General features: G+C 38.2%; 3 protein-coding genes across 6 annotated transcripts in view; 2 read left to right on the forward strand and 1 right to left on the reverse strand.

Moving 5' to 3' along the window:
• Positions 1-16,035, forward strand: part of BOLL (boule homolog, RNA binding protein) — a 71,309-nt gene extending 55,274 nt beyond the window's left edge. For 2 of the 3 annotated variants that reach the window (XR_002074799.1, XR_002074802.2), the window contains exon 12: positions 2,558-2,915. The gene's annotated coding sequence lies outside the window, so the exon portion shown is untranslated. Of the gene's footprint in view, positions 1-2,557; positions 2,916-5,610; positions 5,714-15,841 lie in introns of those variants that run through there. The other variant, XR_002074801.2, reaches the window with a different exon arrangement.
• On the reverse strand, positions 5,710-8,794 carry MARS2 (methionyl-tRNA synthetase 2, mitochondrial). Its single transcript, XM_019428362.2, has one exon. The coding sequence runs from the start codon at positions 8,689-8,691 to the stop codon at positions 6,910-6,912; it is 1,782 nt and encodes a 593-aa protein (XP_019283907.2). The 5' UTR covers positions 8,692-8,794; the 3' UTR covers positions 5,710-6,909.
• A 650-nt stretch (positions 16,036-16,685) lies between the features above and the next one.
• The window catches only part of RFTN2 (raftlin family member 2), a 65,747-nt gene continuing 58,898 nt past the window's right edge, over positions 16,686-23,534 (forward strand). The window contains exon 1 of one of the 2 annotated variants that reach the window (XM_019428361.2): positions 16,686-17,414. In XM_019428361.2, the coding sequence (XP_019283906.1) occupies positions 17,276-17,414 (139 nt within the window). In that variant the 5' untranslated portion in view covers positions 16,686-17,275. The remainder of the gene's footprint in view (positions 17,415-23,534) is intronic. The other variant, XM_019428360.2, reaches the window with a different exon arrangement.

Here is a 23,534-nt window from a genome sequence, read left to right on the forward strand (position 1 = left end):
GATTTCTGCAGGCTTATTAGGAAAGATGTCATAAGAATACAGTAATAAATGTTCGGTAAATTTATAGAACTTAAATTGTTAGTAAATAGATGAGTCTTTTCATAAGTTCATTTATATTAAAACTGTATGTATGAAATGAAAAAGTTTCAGTGTTTGTGAGCTTGAATAAAATTCTCTGGCTTTGTTACTATAATAGTCAAGTCAAATAAAACTTTTGAGTATTGATATGTTTTCATGTTTAGAGATAAATGTATTATCTAAAGTATTTGTAAAATGTTATTTCAAAATACTTAGATTCATAAATTTATGACAGCATAACTTTCATTTAGAGGAGAACTACTGGATTCAAGAATTTGGAACACTGTTCTGAAAATGAGAAACAAAATAATCTTAAGGAAAAAAAATACAGACTATAGAGTTATTAAAATTTTTAACAAATTTATACCAGCACACATAAGCAGGCTTAGGATATAAAGGGAACTATTGAAAGCAAGAGAGAAATATTTCACGATAAAGGTAAGTAGTTTTTCTAAGTTTCTATTTTGGCACTCATCTATTTCATATCTAGCTATCAAGAATAATCCCCCACCTTGAAACACTCATTGCTGTATTTCAATTAAGGGGTCTTTTTTAGACTTTTCATCTTCAAATCTTTGGTTCTGATTATACTACTTCCTCTTCCCCACAATACACTGCCCTCAGTATATACTCAGTGATTGATTGTGGTGTTGGTGCTGAGGCTCTGGCATCAAGATAAATCTGAGTCTAGGCTCTTCTGTTTTACAAACTATAACCCTGGCCAAGTTACTTAATCTCTCTCTGCCTCAACTTCTCATCAGCTAAACAGAGAAACAAAAATACCTCAGAGTTGATGAGAAAAGTAAATGAGAGAACATAATTAAGGAACACAGAACTATTGGTTCTCTCCTTTCACCTTTGCTTATTGCCGAACTAACAATGAAAAATTTTGGCAAAATTATAGCCATGGGATTCTCCCCTTTTAATAATCCAAAGAGAGGACTTCCTGAACAGGTATATTTGCTGACATATCTATTCAAAAAGCAAGTTATTATTTTTACAGAGGCATATATGGAAAAAGTCAAGGTTTTAGAGTCACAAAACCTTACCTGCTATAAAATTTTTATTTTTCTACACTTAGCAATGATACACGTGGTAGTGAGCATTACAGACTGAAGTGCTGATGTGTAGTGTAAGTTTTTACTTTCTCATTGCCTAGTTTCTTTGAACTCATGAATGGCAATTTTGTTTTTTTGCAGACTTGAACATTTCTTGTTAATTTTATCCTTTTATATTTTGAGAATATGTTGTTAGATCATACAATTTCCTAATTGTTATAACTTGCTGCTGCATTATTCCTTTTATATTAAACCTCACTTTATCTTCAGTAATGGTTTCCCCTCTCAATATAGACTGCCTACTATTAATAATACAATACCAGCTTTCTTTTGGTTTATTTATATGCCCAGTATTTCTTCATGTCTCATTTTCTCTTGTAAGTATATGCCTTTTAACTACCTATAGCTAACTTTTTATTAAGAATGAACATTGCTGGGGCACCTGGGTGGCTCAGTCAGTTGGGTATCCGACTTCGGCCCAGGTCATGATCTCACGGTTTGTGGGTTCGAGCCCCACATCGGGTTCTGTGCTGACAGCTCAGAGCCTGGAGCCTGCTTTGAATTCTGTGTCTCCCTCTCTGCCCCTTCCCTACTCACGCTCTGTCTCTCAAAAATAAATAAACATTGAAAAAAAAATTTTTTTAAAGAATGAACATGGCTGTCTTTTGACAGAAGGTTTATCCTTTGATGTTCATTACAATTCTGAGATATTTGTAATTATAATCATTTCTACTGTCTTATTATGGGTTTTCTTTTACCATATTTTTCATTTTTCTTTGCCCCTTTTTCTCCTTCCTGTCTTCTTTTGGATTGAATTTTCTTTAACATTTCTTTTCATGTGGTTTGAAAGAAATACATTGTATTTGTATTATTGTACTGATTTAACCTAAAATGTGTAACATGCTTATTAACTTTATATTTTTAGTATTTATAGCTTTTTAACCAGCAGACTCTTCTAGACTAGTTCAAGGAAAGCCAAATTACTGAAACTATCTTAATGTTTTCCAACATAAAAGTTACTACATTTTTAAAAATATTTGGAGAAAAAATGTGCAGTAGGTCATATTTTTATTGAATGTATTAAGAAAACAGAAATTCTAATCTATAAATCAGAATAAACTACTTTTTGAAAGTACATCTTCATGTTAAATCGCACAAACCAGTGACTATCAACTAATGAGGGATACATGCACAAGGCATGAATGACGTTAGGAATGGTAGTATAGAGAGGATAGAACCATTTTTCCCATACCATACACTAAGAAAGGTGGTATCATCCATTTCCAGTTATTCCTAGAGCTGTCCCTCCAGCTTTACCCAGTGAGTCTTCCGGGCCCTCTGCAGATGCTTCATCCAAAATATTCTTCATGACTTGAAGGCAGGGCTCATCTCTCCTTGGAGCTATAATTTTCTTCTTGCAGATGGCACACTTGGTTTCCTGAAACATCCTGACATCTCATACCTTCCAGTTCTTAAGTGAGGAGCTGTGGACTTTAAAATCTATGGTGAGTAGTCTGTGCCATAAACCAAATGATATTTAGTTAACAGCCAAGGATGGAACTTCCGTACTTAGCCTTACCTTACTTTGAAGATCCAAGTATGGCTAAAACTCCCAATAGCTATTCATGAAAAGATGCAGTAGAAAGTATATTATTTCTAGTTGTCAATGCCATAGGAAGAACCTCCTGGTGTGTAGCTCTTCCCAATTCCCTTCCCTTGTCATGAAAATATAAGTAGAAACTGATTAATATGACATAATCTTAAGCAGGGTATTTTAAATATGGTCAACTATTCCCTGTTAGGTGGTTCCCATAATTCAGAGGATCTATAATACTAGGTAACCTAGGACTACCAAAAAACTAAGAGAAAGCAGCAATTTCCCCTTTAAACTGGTTAGTCCCTTCCCCTCAGCTCAAAGTAGTTCTTGGTGATAAAGGAAAGTAGCTTCGGCTGAGCTTCTCTTATCCTCAGTCTCAAAAAAGAATAAGACATTCTCTAAGAAGGTTAAAATCCCCATTAATTAATCTAAATTAGCTTGGTTGTTACTGTTTGGCCCTTCCAGCAATATTAACCCCCAAATTTGGTGTGCTCCTATTGATAAAAGATGACCAATGCTATCTAAAGCTCCCTCCTGTAAGAGGAAGGGTCAGGACCATCTGAGTTGTGCTGAAATGACATATTTCATACTGGTTTCATTTCGCAAGAGACTCAAAGCCTTTCTTCTAAGACTGATCCCCCTAACCTGTGCTCTTGGTTACCCAAATCTATGCTGGAGCTCCCTCCAAGCTCTCAGAACTCGTAAACCTTTGCTGCAAAAATAGACTTATGGCTGTCAATACATCCACACCCTTTTAGGTCCACTGATGTTATTCACTCAGGCAAAAGATGAGGGCAAGGACCCACCAACGTTTACAGCAACCTTGATCTCACCCACCAGAACAGTTGTTCTATATTTGGTAGAATTATGGATAGTGGGGAATTGCCTCCAGGAGACTATTTTAGATCATCATATAGCAGCTTTATGAACCAAGTCTCAGTCAAGAGGCATGGCCTCCCCCATAACTCCGGGTTACACTAATGTAGGCCAACAATGCAACTACATACTTACCAGGGGTAGGGCAGTCAGAGATCTAAGAAACCAGCCCTACATAATGCCCAAGGAGTAATCTGCTAAATGCTTCATACTGCCACTTGCTACTCAAGCTACATCATGATCATAAGGCATCCTAGATGGAGGCCCACCCAACCTAACCAACTACTGGCTTTACTTTAGTTTTGGAACTTCCCATATCTAAAGAGCTATTTCCTGGAATGCCTGGCTGGCTTAGTCAAAGCATGCAACTCTTGATCTTGGGCTTTTAAGTTCAAACCCCACATTGGTTGTAGAACTTACTTAAAAATTAAAAATAAAGAGCTATGTCCCAACCACAGGTCCAACTGTGCAAAAAAAAGACCTGTGTCCATGTTCCAGCCTAGGCCTTCATGAGTACTTTGGCATCAACTTAATTTTCAACTTATCCGGCTCTTCTCAGCCGCTATAGGGGTCATATAGGTCGTTAAGAAAAATAATGAGGCCTACTTCCAGAATAACTTTGAGATATCAGTGAAATCAGAGATGGTATCTATTTGTTCTTCCTGCCTATTCTTGATCTCCATATATAGCCACGGGTCTTATGACTTCTGAGGTGCCTAAGCTCTACGTTCACTTGTAGAATGGCTCTCCAATATACAGTGATGCACCTAATATATACATTGACCACAACTTCTTGCATGACTTCATTGATAGGACTGTAGCCTGCTGAGTTGACAGCTACGTTATTACTTTAACATGATACATTGTGAACACCTGGTCTATCCCCTTCTGCAACTATGCCCCCAAGAGCCCCAAAATGAATATTTAGGAGCCGCAAGGTAGTAGTTTGGGAGAAACCTCTGTTCTGTCAAAGGATGCATAAGATGCCATCTCTTCAGTTTTAAGTTTCACCTTTCCTCCACTTGCCATTCCTAAACTGTTGGATCAAATTGAACACATCAACTAAGTACCCAAAGGATACTTGTTTTACATACCTTGCCCCTGACAGAGAATCCAACTGGTTCATCTTCCATATTACCACAGAGTAACTTAGATCCCCACTTCTTCAGAGTATCCTTTATTAATTATGTATCTGTACTAATTATGCCCTCTCCTCTTTCGATTCTCTATTTTCTTGTGCCCTTTGGTACCATAAATATTCTGGTAGCCAGTTAAGTGCCTCTATAAATGACAAGCTGCACAAAAGGAACTCCATTAACACCCAGCAAGTCAAGATCCAGTGTATTGACCAGCACTAGGCCATAGGAAAGATCATTCAAGTGGAAGTGAATGTCCTTTCATAATAGGAACAGAAAAATTGCTATCAAGGCACTTCAACAGCAGAGGTTATCATACCACTGGTTTTCCAAATCTGTTTTTGTTCATTCATATAAACACATCTCATTTCTTTTACCACTCTGCTCTATCCAGCCCTAGGAGAGATTATACCCCTCCTACACCCCAGTAATCTGCCCTACCAATCCCAGAAGATAGCTAGACTATGTCATGTGGAAAGCCCAGGTTTCCATTATGAAGAGGAGGGTCTGAAGGAACATTTGTAGAAACGGTCCTTCCACCTTTAGAATGCCTTCAAGCATTCTTTTCTAAGCAATGTTTCCAAGCAACCAGAAATCTCTCACCATATTGATTAATAAACAGAAACTGGAGCTGAATAGTAGCACCTAGAATAAATCTGGGGGAACTACCAGCACAATAGTTGACTTCATAGTGAGCTCTCTCTGCTTGCTACCATGATGAGAATGAATATTTCAAGGCAAGTTCTCATTTTAAACTTTGGCCTAGCTATCCAATCACCTATGAAGTATTACGCTGGCTTACTGTGTTGTAGTCATTGAATAAATTGATACCTTAACATCTTCTCTGTGATATTCTCTTATGGAGCCTTGGAGAGATCCCTAAATCCAGTTTGAGATTCTTGGAGCATTGATCATTTCCTCCCTTCACCATCACCTTCAACAAATTCAACAGAACAGATCTGAATAAGGTACTCACAGACTTTTAAACTTTAATAACTTAAGACAGCAAAAGAAATAATCGGTAAAAAGTACTTGAAAGTATATGTATTAACATTTATAACTATTCCACAATGTCTATATTGTATTATAGATTCTGATTTCCCAAAAGAGATCACATAAGGTAAATTATGTATGTGGTAACAAAATTATGATTCAGAAATAAAAAGAAAATATAACCATTTTGAGCTGTTTACAAATTTTTTAAATCATACCTGTAAACCTGTTATTAAAGTTTAAAATTTTTAACATAACCAACTCGAGAGCTTTATAATTTATCACGGATAGTCCAAACGCATTTGGTACATTTACTTATTACCTTACTAAACGTTTAATAGAGTAAATGTCCTTTTTTAGTAGTTTGAAAAAACAGGATTCTGATCTTTTTTTATTGCTTTATGTAAAACAGCAGTGGTTACAGTCTTCCCTTATTTTAAGAAAAGCAATAAAATTTTTCTTTAAATTCTGCCAAATTAGCAGAAAACAAATTTATCCTAAATATTCTGAAATGTCAATGTTAGGTAATCAAATATGTGAAACTGTAGAGCCATCTACTGGTTGAAGTGTAATGTTACAAAGCACAACTATCAAACTATTAACAGAGTAGGTAGGGAGTCATAGTTGTAAGAAATGAAAATATAAACGTGGGCAAAAACCATCTTGTCTAGGACACTGGTTTTTAAAGGCTTAATAAAGAAACCTGTTTATTTTTAATAGGAAACCCAACATATATAACAAAGTAGGACTACTATGTAAAAGCTGAGGTAGGGGGCCTCCAACCCCCAATCTTCACTAATTTGCCCAGCAGAGGCCAGGCCAATGGAAAACAAGCCATAAGAGGTAGTCTGGGCAAATAACATTAACTGTGGTTTGGAAGGAGGCACAATGAGAAGGAATAGTATCAGCAAAGTTGTCTCTCACCCATCTTTGACCCTGGAGACATCTTAGAGACACTGGTGTACAAAGGATAGTGGTTAATGGGCACAGAGAACTGAAGACTAGGAGGGGAGGCACCTGAAAGGCTACAAACCTCTTATCACAGTGACACTGTTTATGTGCTCATATGATGCAACACTTTAGAAAACATTAGCATAATTTTCCTAAAAACGCAAAATAAGAAAATAACACATTTGCTTTTTTACCACAAGCCAATTTAAAAACTAAGTTTCTAGGTCCTATGGGCTTTTACCAGCCAGGCCCTAGACTGGTCTAGTCTTGGAAACAAGAGCCCAGTTTCAGGTCCCAGCCTCCTCCCTTCAAAAGGACATGGATGTCCATAGAATCGAGGCAAGAAACAGAGCTCTCCAAGGCCCCTCTCTGTGGCAGACACCCCCAACCTGGATAGCAGCTTATCAGCTAGGCTTGGGGTGACAGGCTGGAGCAAAGTTCCAAAGACTCGCAAACATTCCAAGGCTACATGAAGCACAGTACCCAGCCAGGGGGCATCCACTGGGCTCTCCCAGTTCAACTTCCACGGTGCATGCCTTTGGACAAAGCCATTAGTTTGCCGGACACAGCTGGACACTGCCTCCAGAGCTTTATAGATCTGAAAGTTATCATAGTGGTCAGCTACCTGCTTGGGCAGAGTGGCCACTGCATTCACCAAAGCATAGTCCTCTGCCTGAGCACGAACTGACGGCCCCACCAACCCTGGCTCACTGGGAAAGCAGGTAGTGCAGAAAACCGGATAGGTCCCAGAAGGATTTATTCTATTGGCAGTACACCGGTTCAAGAGACCTCCCAAAGCATCTGCCAACTCGGAATCTAGCAACTTAACCACCTTTTCATCATAGTAATCACAGTCCCAGTTGGGGACGCCCTGCCGAAGAAGAAAGTATCGGAAGCCATCCACAGTATAGCGATCAAGGCAAGTCCTGGGATCCACCACGTTGCCCAAGCTTTTGGACATCTTTTGGCCACAGACCGTCCAGTGTGAGTGGACATAGATGCGGTGTGGTGGGCTCATGCCGGCCCCTAAGAGGAGGGCAGGCCAATAGATAGCGTGGAATTTAAGAATGTCCTTGCCTATGATATGAGAGGTGGTTGGCCACCAAGATTTGAACTCAGCATTTGGGTAGCCAATTACAGTAAGGTAGTTGACCAAGGCATCCAGCCATACGTAGATGGTCTGCGAGTCGTCCCCGGGCACAGGAATGCCCCAATGCAAGTGGCTGCTCCTTCGAGAGACTGACAGGTCTGGCAGCTCCTCCTCTAGCCACTGAAGAACTGCGTGATGAAATGGCTCAGGGGTGATTGCCTGAGGGTCGCCCCGCAGCCACTGCTGAAGAGGCTCTCGGAACTGAGAAAGCCTGAAAATGTAGTTTTCTTCCTTGGTCCAGACTACGGGATGCCCACTCTCTAAAGACACAGGACACGAATTCCCCGAGGAACTCGGCTGCCTGGTGACCTTGGCCTCAGGCAGGAAGCACTCTTCGGAGGCGCAATACCAACCTTCATAGAGACCCTTGTAGAGCAGACCCCGCGCCTTCAGCAATCCCCAGAAATGCTGCACAGCGATCCGGTGCCGGACTTCGGTGGTGCGGATGAAGTCGGTAGAGGAGATGCCAGCCTCCCGAAAAAGCTGCTGGAACTGGGCAGAGACTCGGTCGCACAGCTCGGTCGGGGCCAGGCCCGCAGCGGCTGCTGCTTGCTGAATCTTCAGGCCATGCTCGTCGGTACCAGTGGAGAATCGCGTGGCGGCGGCGCTGGGAACTCGGAGGCGATGGTGGCGGCACAAGGCGTCTGCCAGTAGCGCCGAGTACAGGTGCCCGATGTGCGGCGCCGCGTTCACGTAGAAAATGGGTGTCGTGAAGAAAGCGCGCGCGTCGCGAGCATCGTCGCGGGCACGGAGAGGGGCCGAACTGTAGTGGCGGGGAGTAGAGTACTCCAGGAGCGAGACTCCTCTCGTCCCCGGCCGTCTTAGCAGCCGCAGGGCAGAAATCTGCACCATGATGCCGGCCTAGCCGCGGCAGCGGAGGGGGCGTTCTGGAAGCACGTGTGAGGAGCGCATGCGCAGCCGAAGTGCACCGCCGCTTCCGGCCGGCCGGAAAGCCAATGAGGTGGGGTCTGTAACGCCGGCCCTCTCCCGCCCCGCCCGCCCCTCCTCTCTGCGCCCGCGTTGGACGTTGGGGCGGTGAACGTGGAAGCGCGTGAGAAAGCTTAAAGGAGCTGGGTTTAGGAGAGGTTCTGAAAGCAGATAAATCTTTCTCTGACGTCCTATGCGCCTTGCTTTGGGTTGTAATTTTATATTTGTGGATCTCTTTTCCTCTCTAGGCTGACTTGCTTGTGAGGCAAGAATTTTATGTTCAGGCATTTCTCAAACCCAGTCAGTGGCCGGCACGTTGCTGGACACAACAGTATGCGCTTTACATATGCCCTGCTCAATGTAGAGATCTGAAATATCTAAATTTTATCTCAGAACCTAGCAGCTAGACACAATAAATCTGGAAGAGGGAGGTAGAAAGTAAGAAAAATAATTACCTAGGGCACTTGAGGGAAGAGTAAGAACATGCAAAGTAAGGGAAATGTTTTCTCTAAACACAATCTTGAATCAACCAAGGATGTAGATATCTTACGTGCCAAAGATTATTGAGATCCAGGGAAGTGAAATGCAGGCTGTTGTCACTGGTAAGGAAGAATCAACCTTCAACTTTATTTCTCAAAGTAGTTAGCAACACTTCTAAAGCAGTGTTTTGCCAAGTTTGCGTTTAGTGGTGGAACTCTACCTCTTTTTGGGTGAATGCTTCTGGAGCCCAGAACTGGATTAATATTAATCCTTGCTTCATAAAACACTCTCATCTTTGCTTTGGTCTATGACTAGCTTTTTTTTTTTTTTCCATTTAATTTAAATACTACATTCATTTCATAACAAAATGCAGTGCAACACCAGTGAACCCACAACCCAACCTAAGAACTAGGTGTGGTTATCTATGTGTGGTCCCAGACGAACAGCATTAGCAGCACCTGGGACTTTGTTAGAAACGCATGTTTTAGGCCCCACACCCAAACAAACCCTTCCACCGATTCCGGGGGTGGAAACCAGCAGCCTAGGTTTTAATGAGCTCTCCAGGTGATTCTGATGAAGATTCAAGTTTGAGAACCACTGAACTGGAAGATTACCAATGATTTAGATCTATGTGCTCCTTTTCTCTCTGTTTTCTTCCCAGAGGTAATCGTTGTCCTAAGTTCTGTACTTTTCCATTATTGTCATCACAAGTTAATTTTAATTGTATTTAAACAGTCTGAAAAAGGATATCATACTACATGTGGTCTTCTTCCACTGGCCATTTTCACTCAACATTTTGTTACTAAGATTCATCCATGTTTCTTTCTATAACTCTAGTTACTTCATTTTGAATGGAGAATAATTTATGAATGGGAGCGTTTGGTGAGTTGGATCTTATTTATGTGGTGATATGGAAAGTGGATCAATCAAATTCTCTATATGTTACAATAGGAACAACAGATAATTCTTTGAGTACTTAGTTGATATGCTCTATTTGATCTAGCAGTTTACGAAGAGAAAGTGAATAGGTAAAACCTAAAACTGGAGGGTATATACAGCACCCTCCAGAACTAGGAGGTAAATTCAGATTAAATGTCTGAGAAACCAAGTTTTCCAGTAGTTCTCCACCCCACACCCCTTTTCCATGGCATTAATTCTTTAGCATATGTAATATGTAATTTTTCTCCTGTTTTAATCAGGAAAAAAAAACTCTCAACCCCCACTACTCCTCCATTACTTTCCTTCCCTTTATAGCAGACTCCTTAAAAGAAATGCCTATTGATGCACATCTGAGTGGTTCAAGTTGTTTGCTCTTAAGAATAGTACTACTGTTAACTTTCTTGTATAAATCTTCTGGTACTTACATGCTAAACTTTCTCTAGGTATGTATCTAGGAGTAATATTTCTGGATCATACAGTATGTGAAAGTTCAATTTCACAAGATAATGTCAAGTTGTTTTCCAACATGGTTAAGCAAATTACACCCCCATCAGCAACATACAATTAAAGAGGTCTCTCCAATACTTACTATTAGCTACTTCTTAATTTTTTGCCAGTTAAATAAGTATAAAACATTATCTCACTAATGTTCATAGAAACATTATCCTCAATAGCCAAAAGATAGAAATACCCCAAATACCTATCATCTGATGAATGGATAAACAAATGTGGCATATCCATACAATGGAATATTATTCAGCCATAAAAAGAATGAAGTACTGATAACATGCTATCACATAAGTAAACCTTTAAAACATTATGGTAAATGAAATAATCCAGACACCAAAGACCACATATTGTAGGTTCCACTTACATGAAATATCCAGAATAGATAAATGCATAGAGATAGAAAGGAGATGAGTGGTTGCCAGGAGCTGGGGGAAAATCGCAATGGAGAGCGAATGCTTATAAAGGATATGGGTTTCCCTCATGGAGTGATGAGAGAAATCTGGAGCTAGATAGTGATGATTATCATACAGTATTGTGAATGTACTTAATGCCACTGAATTGTACACTTTAAAATGGTTAAAATGATCAATTTTATGCGTATTTTACCACAATACAATATAATCTCACTGTGGTCTTAATTTGCAATTTCCCAAATAGAAGGTGAAGTTAAGCATCTCTGTGTGTGTTTATTAACCATATATGTTTCCTTGCCTGTGAAGTGCCTATTTATATTTTGTGTCTGTTTGTCTATTGGCTTTTTTTTTCTTTATTTTCAGGTTTTTATATATTCTTGATGCTGTTCCTTTATTGGTTGATATTTGACAAATATCATTTACCAAATTGTATCTTGTCCTTTCACATTACACTTAATAGAAATTCTTAATTTTAATATAGTAGGATTTATGAAAATTTATCTTATGATTGTTATTTTATTTAAAAATTTTTTTAATGTTTATTTATTTTTGAGAGAGAGAGACAGAGAGACAGAGTATGAGCTGGGGAAGAGGCAGAGAGAGGGAGACACAGAATCCAAAACAGGCTCCAGGCTCCAAGCTGCCAGCACAGAGCCGACACAGGGTTCGAACTCACAAGCTGCGAGATCACAACATGAGTCGAAGTCGGACACTCAACCAACTGAGCCACCCAGGCACCCCATGATTGTTATTTTATGATTAATGATGATTATTTTCTGATTATCTTTTTGCTTTAAAAATAGTTTTTAGTACTCTTGCATCAGAATAAATATTTATCCATATTTTCATATAAAAATGTAAAGTTTTCTTTTGATGTTCAAATTCTTCATGTAAAATTGAGGTAGGGATCCAATTTCATCCCCATATAGATAATCAAATGTCCCAGCTCCACTTTCTCCACTGATCTGCCATGCCACCTCCCTCATATATTAAATTTCCACATATGCAGGTTTCTGTTTCTGGGCTTTTTATTCTGTTGTATTGGTTAATTTGTCTATACCTTGCTAAAAAACAGATTTAATTACTATAGCTTTATAATAAGTCTTAATATATAGTTTTTATATCTCCTTATTCTCCTTCAGAAGTATCTTAGACATTCTTGGTCTTTTTGTCTTCCACATATATATTAAAATCAACTTGAGGATGCCTGGGTGGCTCAGTCAGTTAAGTGTCTGAGTCTTGATTTTGGCTCAGGTGAAGAGTCTTACAAATTGTGAAATTGAGCCCCACATAAGGCTGTATGCTGACAGTGCAGAGCCTGCTTGGGATTCTCTCTCTCCCTCTCTCTCTGCCCACCCCCCCCCTCAAAATAAATAAATAAACTTTAAAAAATCAAATCAAATTAAATTGACCTGAGGGATTCCATGCGAAAAATCTGTTAGGGATAAGGTCACCATTGCATTAAATCTACAGCTCAATGACAGGTGTCAAGGAATAGCTAGAGAGATAATTACAATATTAAGTGTTCCTAAAAATGTGTATGTTTATCTCTCCATTTACTTGCCTCTCCTTTCACGCTGTTCAGTAAAGTTGCATAGTTTTACATATACAAGTCTGGCTTATATTCAGTAGATTTATTCCTAGAAACAACATAGTTAATTGATAATGTACCTGTTTTCCTTTTCTGAAAATTATGGGGGTTTGTTTGTTACTGGTATATGAAACTGACAAAATCTACACTATTCTGTTTGAAGAAAGAGTGGTGTGATGGACCCAGAGCCCTGCCTGCCTGGCCTCCCCTCATGATCAAAGCCCCCTCTCTTCCAAAACTGACACCTCTTCGGAACCAGGGAGCTCTGCCACACATAGTTTGAAAACTTGTAATCTAGAAGAATGAACAGTTAAGAGTAGTCAACAATTTTTTGTAAAGAATAATAATATTGTGAACTGCTGGACAGTGAAAGATTATAGAGGCATTAAAAATTTTTAAATATGTAATATGAAGAAGCCAGACTATTGAGAAAAATTAAAAGTAAAAATAAAATCTTAGTCTATACAATGATTAAGTATGTGATGAGTATGGCATTTCTAATAATTAAAGAAAGACTTTTTTTAGGGTGCCTGGTTGGCTCAGTCAGTTAGACATCTGACTCTCGATCTCAGCTGAGGTCACAATCTCGCAGTTTGTGAGTTCGAGCCCCACATCAGGCCCTGTGCTAACAGCATGGATTCTCCTTGGGATTCTCTGTCCCTCTTTCTCTGCCCCTCCCCTACTTTTTTCTCTCTCTCAAAAATAAGCATTTAAAAATATTTTTAAAAATACTTCTTTCAATAAGTAGTGCTTTCAATAAGTCATTAATTACTTAGGAAATCTGACTACATTATGAAACTAGCAGTGCATTAGGTTAAAACTCAATGCTAGCCTGCTAGCTTATGATGTCTAAGGACATAAATTGGTATTTTTATCTTTGTGTCTACATGTGCCCTAAATATGTAGTCAGTGCTCCATAAAAACTTGTTGAATTATTTTTGAATTTGCTTCTTTGGATCAGGGCCACATAAAATAAATTGGATTTAAAAGTTACTATTATGGAAAGATTTTGTAAGGCATGGACTGGATAATATGTAATTATCTCTTAGAAGCTTTAAAACTTTAGTGAGCTTAGGTGATCTAAACTTGCATAGTAACTATGAAAATAATTTGCTATCAGTTATGGAGAATATTTTTATAAGGTTCACTCATTAATTCAAGGACTAAGTGAGCCCATTCTAGAACATAGACAAGAATTGATAATATATCTTCATCATATACAACCACATAAGAGTCTGCACTTGGGGAAACCCTATTTGCAATACAGAAATGAAAACATAATTCCATACAGAAAAAAATGATCAATGATAGAAGACATTTATTCCAAATATTTATCCTAATTACTATAGGTACTCAATATATGTATGACAAGCCTGGGGAAACATGATTGGTAAAAAAAAAAAAAAAAAAAAAAAAAAAAAATTATCTAGGAAAACAAATGTAGTTGTGACAGTTGAATGTCAGTGTGGGAAAAACTGACTTTGATCCATATTTTACCCTTTATATTACAATTGCCAGATGCATCAGAGTTAAATAAGAAGTAAGGATGGGATGAATAGGAGGAGCACAGATTTTCAGGACAGTGAAACTATTCTGTATGATACTGTAATGGTGGGTCCATGTCATACATTTGTCAAAACCCATAGAATGTACAATACCAGTAGTGAGCCATGATGTACACTATGGACTCTAGGTGATAATGATGTGTCAAATAAAATTTTATTTTGTTCAACTTTTGGAGAAAAAAAATAGTGATGGCTCAAATAATGAACTAAAGGAACTATAGGTTTTTTTTACTAAAAGATTTTAAAAAGTATTTAAGGACATAATGATGTCCCATATTCATTCATCTAAGTTGTCAGCACTCAACTGGACTACTGCAATACTCTCCTGACTGGGTCTCCCTCCATTCTTGCTCCCATTAAAACCATTTTCCTCAAAACAGCCATAGTGATCCATTAGAAATACAAAGTGATGTTAGTTGCCTGTTTCAAACTACTCCTTTGATTTTCTACTTGATTATTTAATTCTCCTTTGTTGCCTACAAAATAAAGTCCAAATTCCCTTTGTATGGGACATAAGATCCATTACAACTTAGCTCTTGCCTCTCTTACAGCTTAGTTGTCTTTCAAATTTTATGTTCTAGTAATTTGCAACTGCTTCATGTTCTTTAAAGTTCATGCCATGCTATTTCATGATTTTGTGACATTGCTCAAGCTTTTCCCTTTCCCTGGCACATGCTCCCCACCTTTATCTATCTTATGCATATTCATCCTTCAAGACAGGTCAGATACCATCCTCCAAGCTGAGTTAGAGTCCCCTTCTTGGGTTTCTGTAGCATCATATGCATACTTCTATCTCATCAGCTACCAAATCATATTGAAATTATCTGTTTATAAGTCTGTCTTCTCCATTAAACCATAAGTTTCTTTAGGAGAAGCCATGTATAGTCATCTTGTGTACCTAGCCAGCTCCTGGAATATAGCAGGCATTTAGTAAATATAATGAGTACTTAATAAGCCATCTTCTGGGTACTGCACCAGGGACTAGTGAACTTCATATATTCCATTTCTGCCACCCAGTAGCTCACAGCCCACCATACAAAAGAGGACATGAGAAATGACAGGCATGAAAGCACTGTGACTAGTGAAATGAGTCAAACTGGGTGAGAGTCTGCTGTCTTCTTAGCCAAATTGAAATTGCCTACCACCAACCATGCTCATCCATGAGAATGAAGAATGGTAGAATTTTCCTCTGTTAAAATCACTTCTGAGAAGTGACTATTGAAAGACAAGTAGGCAGACTGAAGAGACAAGAGGTCATAGTGATCTACAAACTCATCCATTCCCCCCCTTTGAGAGTCTTGATATGCACTCTTCAATGTGATTGAAAAAACCTCTACAGGCTTGTGTTCTCTAGAGTCTGATATGTGATCAGGTTTATTCTGTAAATAATGAGAGTTGTGGCAGAAACACTTCCTTGCTATTACTATTTTCAACACTGTTTTATAATGGAAGCACATTAACAAATTTATTTTGTGCTATTAGCCAAGCATAGTGTTAAGATATGAAATAAGATTATTCCACTCAACCTTCATAACAAGCCTATGAAGTAAGTACTATTATTAACTGCATTTTGTTAGGGGAGGAAATTGAAACTTGAAGAGATCAAGTAACTTGCCAAGATCACGTCTGTAGTAGGCATTAGAAGCAGGATTTGAAGCCAAGCAGTCTGATTCCAGGGCTCACAGCTTTGGTGAGTGCACCATACTACCTGAGCTGTACATGGTAATGTGCAGTGAACACTCATTACAATTGGTCCATTATAAATTGTTCCTGACTTCAGGTAAATGGCAATTTATAAGACTGAATAATCAAGTTGTCAGTTTTGTTGCTTTTTTTTTTTTAATTAAGGATACTTTGGGACCTGTAAAAGTGTTAACAGTTCCTCTCAGAAGCCTGCTAATAGTGGAGTACTTTAAACTTTAAGGATGCTATCCACATAAGAGAAATAAAATCTTATCATTAAAATATCTTTTTTTTAATGTTTATTTTTAAGAGAGAGAGAGAGAGAGAGAGAGAGGGAGATATAGAATCCAAAGCAGGATCCAGGCTCTGAGCTGTCAGCACAGAGCCCAACATGGGGCTTGAACCCACAGAAGGAGAGATCATGACCTGAGCCAAAGTGGGACACTCAACCCACTGAACCACCCAGGTGCCCCTAAAATATCTTAATTTTTTTTATATTTAGCAGTTTTAATTAGTATATGATTAGTATATGGAAAGAGTCTTCCTGTGGAAAGAAATCCACAGTGCTACCTAAAGACTCAAGTGTTTGTTTAAAAAAAAAAAAAAAAAAAAAGCTTTACTTTTCTCCTTTTAGACTCCAGAAACAGTTTCCTCCTAAAGCTGACTTCCTTTCTGGAAATGATTTTTGTTTCCAACCATGTTGAGAATCCTTTTTTTTTTTTTCATTCCTTCTCTCTCTCTCTCATTCTTTCCTTCCTCCCTCCCTTCCTCCCTCCTTTTGCTTTTCTGGTAGTAGCAGAGAGGAAGGAGGGGGTGGGCACAGCAAAGAGGGAAAAAAGAAAACAGAAAAAGAATTGCATGCCACTATGCCTGAATATATCCTCTACTTGTAGATAATTCCATCCGAGTTGCACTTTTGCCTTTTTATTTCCGTTTTTGGACACCTCCTTTATCATCCAGCCAACTGGGACAGACAAAGCACTGTTGGTGCCCTGAGCGACAGAACTCTGGTAGGGGGCTGGCTGTAAATTGACGTGGCATGGAAATTCTCCGCTAAGTTGTAGCAGCTTGCATGTTTCTCCTAAGATCAAGCCCAGCCTCCCAGAGCTGTGGCTTAATCATCATGGGTTCAACGACTTTACAGAAAAATGGATAGAAAATGTCTTCAGCTCCTTTCTTTGGACTCAAATGTTTTCTTTTTGACTATCTATGGTTTAGCTGAAAAAATCAAAGCAGTTAAGTCTGTAACTTTCTTTTTGCAGCTTAAACAACAGAATTTGCTGCTCTCCCTCCCCTATCCTGCAATTTAATTCCTTACAGATTTTGCCATGGGGTGCGGACTTAGAAAGCTAGAAGACCCTGATGATAGCAGCCCTGGAAAAATATTTTCTACCCTGAAGAGACCGCAAGTGGAAACAAAGACAGAATTTGCTTACGAATATGTATTGCTGGATTTCACTTTACAAGGTAATTTTTGCTTCTATTTTATTTGTTAAATGAAATCTCTCAAAGAGAAGGCACCAGTTTTTTTAAGTGTTGCTTGTGAATTTTTAAACTATTCTTCACAGATTGTGTAAATCTAACAATAATGCTTTGTTTCTTAATAATATTTTGAAAGGTTTTTGTTTCGTTTGCTTCATTATTTTATAATATGGCTCATATATACTTTATAAAATTAGAAAAACCGCTTGGAATTATTTTTCATTTTTAAATCAAATGCTTATTTGTAGAAGGATAGATAAAAATGTTTGATTTCTCAACCTAATAGCTATAGCCTTAATGACAGTTGGGTCTTGAAAAAGATCTTAAAGTCACAAGAAGGTAGCTTGTAGGGAATATGATTTGTATGGTGTGGAAGAAGAGTATTTGCTAAGATAATTCTGAGGTTTCCAACTATGTAAAATTTTGTGATTGTAATAGTCATTTGATATTTTTAACCAAGCTAAACTTGAAGTTTGAAAATACAGTAAAAAAGAAAAAAAAAAAAAAAGATAGTCTTTCTGTAAGACATTTCCTTTGCTTGGTGCCCTGTCCCTAACAGAGAAACTCCCTGTTCCAGAAAGTTGGAAACACAAATAAACAAGCCCAGATGGCAGCCCTGTGGAAAGAACAGAGGCAGCTCAAACTCACAAATACTTTGCCTCACTTCTTTTGGAACTTCAGGGTGTACAACTGCATGGATAAAACTGAGTTTTTAAAAACCAGAGCAATATCTTTAACTATGGGGTACTGAAAATGAAATTTCGAATGTCTTGCTTGCTGTTAGACTTTCCACATATCAGTATTTTAAGTTCTTATTACAAAGTTACACTTTTAATTCTAATAAGCCACACATTTTATCAGTGAATAGAAAGTTTATACTAAATATATGATCATGTTGGGTATTAAATTCTTTTCAACTTAAACACAAATTCCCCATTTTTTGGTTTCCTCTGTGAACAGTGCATCTTTGTGCGAGAAGCAAGAGCAGCCCATTTTTCTTTGTCAAAAATTGAGCTAGCCAGCAAGCAAACTCCCTTCCAGGGACGTACACAAAATCCTAACATATACTTTCAATATATTCACATTTCTATTTTTATCTAAGGCTAAGGCTACCAAAGGTGAAAATGTCAATATTCTTAATTTTCTTTTTAATTATGAAAGTTAAAAGTGGATTAAGATAATAGTGGTAATCAGAGAACTAACCAGTCATGTGAATTTTTTTCTATACTTTTTCAAAAACCATCATTTGAGAAAATATTTCTGATGTGGTGCTGTGTTTTCTGCATTGATTGTTCTTGTCAATTATTTTTAGGACTAGTTTCTGTCAATCCATAGGATGCAAACACACACTCTCCTTAACCTAAAAACCTTGTCTACTCATAAACTTTAGGCCAGAGCCATTTTGATCTGCACTTTAAGATTTGCTGCACAATCCACCATGGGATCATAAGGCTTAAAGTAACTGGAAATTTTTTTTCTGATTTATTTCCTTTTCACAATGTTAGCAGTCTCAAACAAATATGCATACATGCAGTCATGCTTGAATCAGAAACATCTACAGCTTTCATCAGAAGTGATTTTGGTTTTGTTATCAGAAGCACTTCTCTCCATGAAAGTAGTATAATTACTACCTCTACTCTAGGTGTTTGGAGGAGGTAATAGTGTTACACTATGAAGTGTAAGTATGGGCACAGATTACAAATGCTAGCACAGAAAGCAGGCACATATTTTAAAGTTGCATCTGGTTCCTATTTGGATGAGGCGCCTAGTCTCCTGGTGCCCCTTTCTGTCCAATTCTTCCACATTTTTTGTTGTGTTTTGTTTTGTTTTTGTCTTTGCCTTTGCGTCAGAAGCCAAGACTCTGTATCACCCCAAGTGCACAAACCACCTTTCTTTATTCTGTTGTTTCTGACGTCCACCTGCCACTCCAGTGTATAGAGGAGTGAGTCGGGGTGGGGGTGGGGGGGTGGTGGTAGTTAAAACATGCCAGTCTTCTATTTAACACTGGCAGTTCTGTCCTGGGATTGCTGTAAGTACTGAATAGTGACACCTCCTATTTCTCAGAAGCCACTGTGAGCAACCGTTCAGGAAATAAAATGGTCTGGTGACAGCTGTGTGTGCTCATGATGAGCCTGTCTCTTACCTTGTTTTCCTCCGTTTTTTCCAAATAGAGGACATGAGACAGAGAGAAAGTCTCAGTGGGCAAAAGGAGACCCTTTGAAATTTCCAGTGCCCTGTGTTAGGATGGCTAATGATCCTGAACAACTTACTTATTTTCATTCTTTTATTTATTTATTCTCTTTCTTTTTCTCTTTCTTTCTTTTTTTCTTTCTTTTTTTCTTTCTTCTTTCTTTCTTTCTTTCTTTCTTTCTTTTCTTTCTTTCTTCCTTCCTTCCTCCCTTCCTTTCTTTCTCTCTTTGCTTCCCTACACTTTGGGGGGGGGGGGTGAGGCTGGTGGTGCAGGGGGACTTTGAGCCATTATTTACATCTCTATGGGAGAAATAATAGCATAGTCATGAAGAACATAAGACTCTGGAGTCAGAGTTCCTGGATTCTGAATCTAGGCTCTTTCACTCACTATGTCAGGTTTATAAATGTTGCTGTATCTTGGTTTCCCCATCTGAAAAATAAGGATTCTGATGGTACTTACATAATGGAGTTGTTTTGAGGATTAAGGAGGATAATACAAGATAATCCATTTAATAAAAGTTAACTATTATTATCCCTCCTGGCTTTGTGCCAGGTCTACCAACTGCACTAGTGAGATTTTGGTACAATTTTTGTTTTCTGTGAATGTGTATTTATGAGAGTGAGTGTGTATACGACTATGTTACAGAATTTCTTAATAGAATAGAATAGTTAAATTAACTCTGCAAATTATCCAAAAGTGTTAGTTTCATCCTTAAATCCCAGAAAAGAATCTGAATAATAATAGCCTTAAGGATTTTTAAAGCACATAGAGCTTTATGATTAAAGGAGTTTTACTAAAACCCAATAGAAAGAAGGACAGATGGTAGCTTTGAATTTCTAGTAAAATTATGTAAAATATATTAAGGAAAATTTTTCTGGTCCCTAACTTGCTTCCTTATTATTAAAACAAGAAACTCTCATTGTCTTTTACCACTACTGTTGACAGCAATAAATACATATGACATATGGATTTTGTAAAAGATACTGATAAGTGCTAGGAATACAAAGAGGAATAAGACAGTTTCTGCCCTCAAGTATTTTATGTTCTAAATGGTCAAACTAGACAAGACCCTAAACTCCTCAGGGTCAGGAACTATTTCTTACCCACCTTTGTATCCCCCTATCTAGTACAGTGTTTGGTCCGTGAACAATGGCCAATAAGCTTTGTTGAATTAATGAATGAAAAATTATCATACAAGATACAAGAGGTAAAATCAATTTTGAGTAGGATCAGTTAGAACTGGAATTAGGACTTTAACTGACTCTGAAGAAAAGTAGGGCTTAGATTATCAGAAAACGATTAAGAGGTTGAAGCACACTCAAAAGCTGTTGACTAGAGCAGTGAGCTAAGGGAGGTTTTGTTGGAGAAAAGGAGAGAATAAGGTTGGAAATAAATGGAGTATGAAATGCTCTGACCTGGCTAAGGAATGACTCCTTGATTCTATGGGAATTAAGCAGCTGTAAAGGTTTTTGAACGACTAAAAACCTTTAGTTTTGATAGGTACAGAGAAGGTTTTTTTAGAAGATTAATGTGAGATTGCAGTGAAGAGAGATGAGAGTGAGGATATTTATTTAGAAGGCTGCTTGTAGTGGTCAAGGCTACCAGTGGACCATGAGGACCTGCATATTGGGGGGCAGCAATAGGATAGAATGCAAGGGGCAAATATAACAGACATTATGAAGGAGGAACTTACTAGCGTGTGTTGGCTGGTTTTGAAGGAACAGAAAGAATGAGGAATCCAAGATGCCTTCCCACTTCTGAGTAACTGTGTAACTGAGCCTGAGTAACTGTGGAAATAATGATGCCTCTTACCATGGAAGGGGCAGCCCAAAGAGAGTCAGTGTGTAAAACAGCAGTTCCATCACAGGCATGTTCCATTTGAGGGGGCAGTGGACATCCTGGTAGAGATTCTTACAGATACATAGCTGGAGATGATGATTTCCAGGAGGAACTGAAATAGTTAAAGTCTTAAAGATCATGAACATGAGCAGAGTATAAGCATCTTGGGCTGAGTTGTCAGGCATATTTAGCCATATTGAAGACAATTTCAGTAAAAATGACTGAGAATGAAGACAGTCAGGACTACATACGCCAGAGAACACAGGAAAGGGAGGGTTTCAAAAAGCAAGAAGTGGTCAGTAATTTCAAGTGGTAAAGAACTTGTAAGAAGAATGAAGATGCAGCACTGTAGAGCATTAGAGAATCAACCAGAACTGAATAAAGGATCAGAAATGAGGGAAGGAAGGGGCGCCTGGGTGGTTCAGTTGGTTGAGCTTTCAACTTCAGCTCAGGTCATGATCTCACAGTTTGTGGGTTCGAGCCCCATGTCGGGCTCTGTGCTGACAACCTGGAGCCTGCTTCGGATTCTGTGTCTCCCTCTCTCTCTGACCCTGCCCCATTCATGCTCTGTCTCTCTCTGTCTCAAAAATAAATAAACATTTAAAAAAAATTTTTTTAAAGAAATGAGGGAAGGAAGGAGGAAGGAAGGAAGAGAGAAAGGAAGAGTCCGTCCCACTAAATTTTCTGTATCTGTCTGAATCTAATAAATTCCTGAGCATTTCCCAAACAGTCAAAAGATTTTCAAAGGTAAAGTGCTACATTAAAGGAACTTACAATAAAAGCGACTAAATTTAATCAGGCATCAACATAATCCCTGTTGTAGTGCCTAGCCCAAATTCCTACCAGGTGAATAAACCTATACAACGAGTTCTATTATGTTTGAAATGGTGAGATATTTTGGTCTAGAATAATAATAAAACCTCACAAATACCACTGGGGGAGAAAAATATCCCATTCTAGACTGAAAAAGAAGAGAATCTCTGATAATAGCAGAGTTGATCAACCTAAATATTGATGTTGAAAGAAAATACATATACATTGATATTGACAATCTAAGTTATGTTTTCTATCCTACATATACTTCTTATATCTGGCTGGACATTTACTCATTAATTGAGCTAATATTTATTGAGTATCTACTGAGCTAAGAGCTAGGATATAAAGATAAATAAAGCCTAGTCCCTGCTGTTATGAACCTGCACTCTAGTGAGCATCCTACTGAGGGACACTGATAAATAAACATTTAGTTATAATGTGTATGTACGCTATACACTATGATACAGGCTATGTTAGAAGTTATGAGTTATGAGTTATGAGGGTTATAGGAGAAAAAGAAGAACACCTCTACCTGATTGATGGGATCCAGGAAGATTCCTTAAAAGAAGGGTCAACTCATCTGAGATGAAAAGAATGAGTGGGACTTAGACAAAGGTTTGTATCCAGAATATAGAAAATACAACTGCAAATTGATAAGGAAAAATCAAACAACTCAACAGGAAAATGCACAAGGAATTTGGACATGCAATTCACAAACTAGTTAATCCAATGACCATATCAAATAGACGTATGATGATGTGCTCAACCTTATCAGTAACCAGGAAAATGCACGTTAAAACCACAGTGAGGTGTGCCTGGGTGGCTCAGTTGGTTAGGCGTCTGACTTCAGCTCAGGTCATGATCTCACAGTTGGTGGGTTCAAGCCCCGCATTGGGCTCTGTGTGTCTGATAGCTCAGAACCTGGATCCTGCTTCGGATTTTGTGTCTCCCTCTCTCTCTGCCCCTCCCCCGCTTGTGCTCTGTTTCTCCAAAAATAAACAAGCAAACAAAAACCACATTGAGACGCTACTTCAAAACATCCAAAATGGCGTAAATTTTAAAAGACTGCTAATATCATGTTTTAGTAAATTGGTACAACCATTTGGAAAAACAAATGCTTTGGCATTATCTAGTTAGCTAAAGATATACCTAATATAAATGTGTGCACATGTGTACCATGAGGCACATATAACAATGTTCATAAAAGTGTTATTTATATATTTTTTTAAGTTTTTATTTAAATTCTAGTTAGTTAAGAT

The sequence above is a fragment of the Panthera pardus genome, unplaced genomic scaffold, assembly GCF_024362965.1.
Source record: "Panthera pardus isolate Hobbes unplaced genomic scaffold, ASM2436296v1 HiC_scaffold_10, whole genome shotgun sequence".
NCBI lineage: Eukaryota > Metazoa > Chordata > Mammalia > Carnivora > Felidae > Panthera > Panthera pardus.

Coding starts and splice junctions, on each gene's coding strand:
- MARS2 (XM_019428362.2), bottom strand. CDS start 8,691: ATGGTGCAGATTTCTGCCCTGCGGCTGCTAAGACGGCCGGGGACGAGA.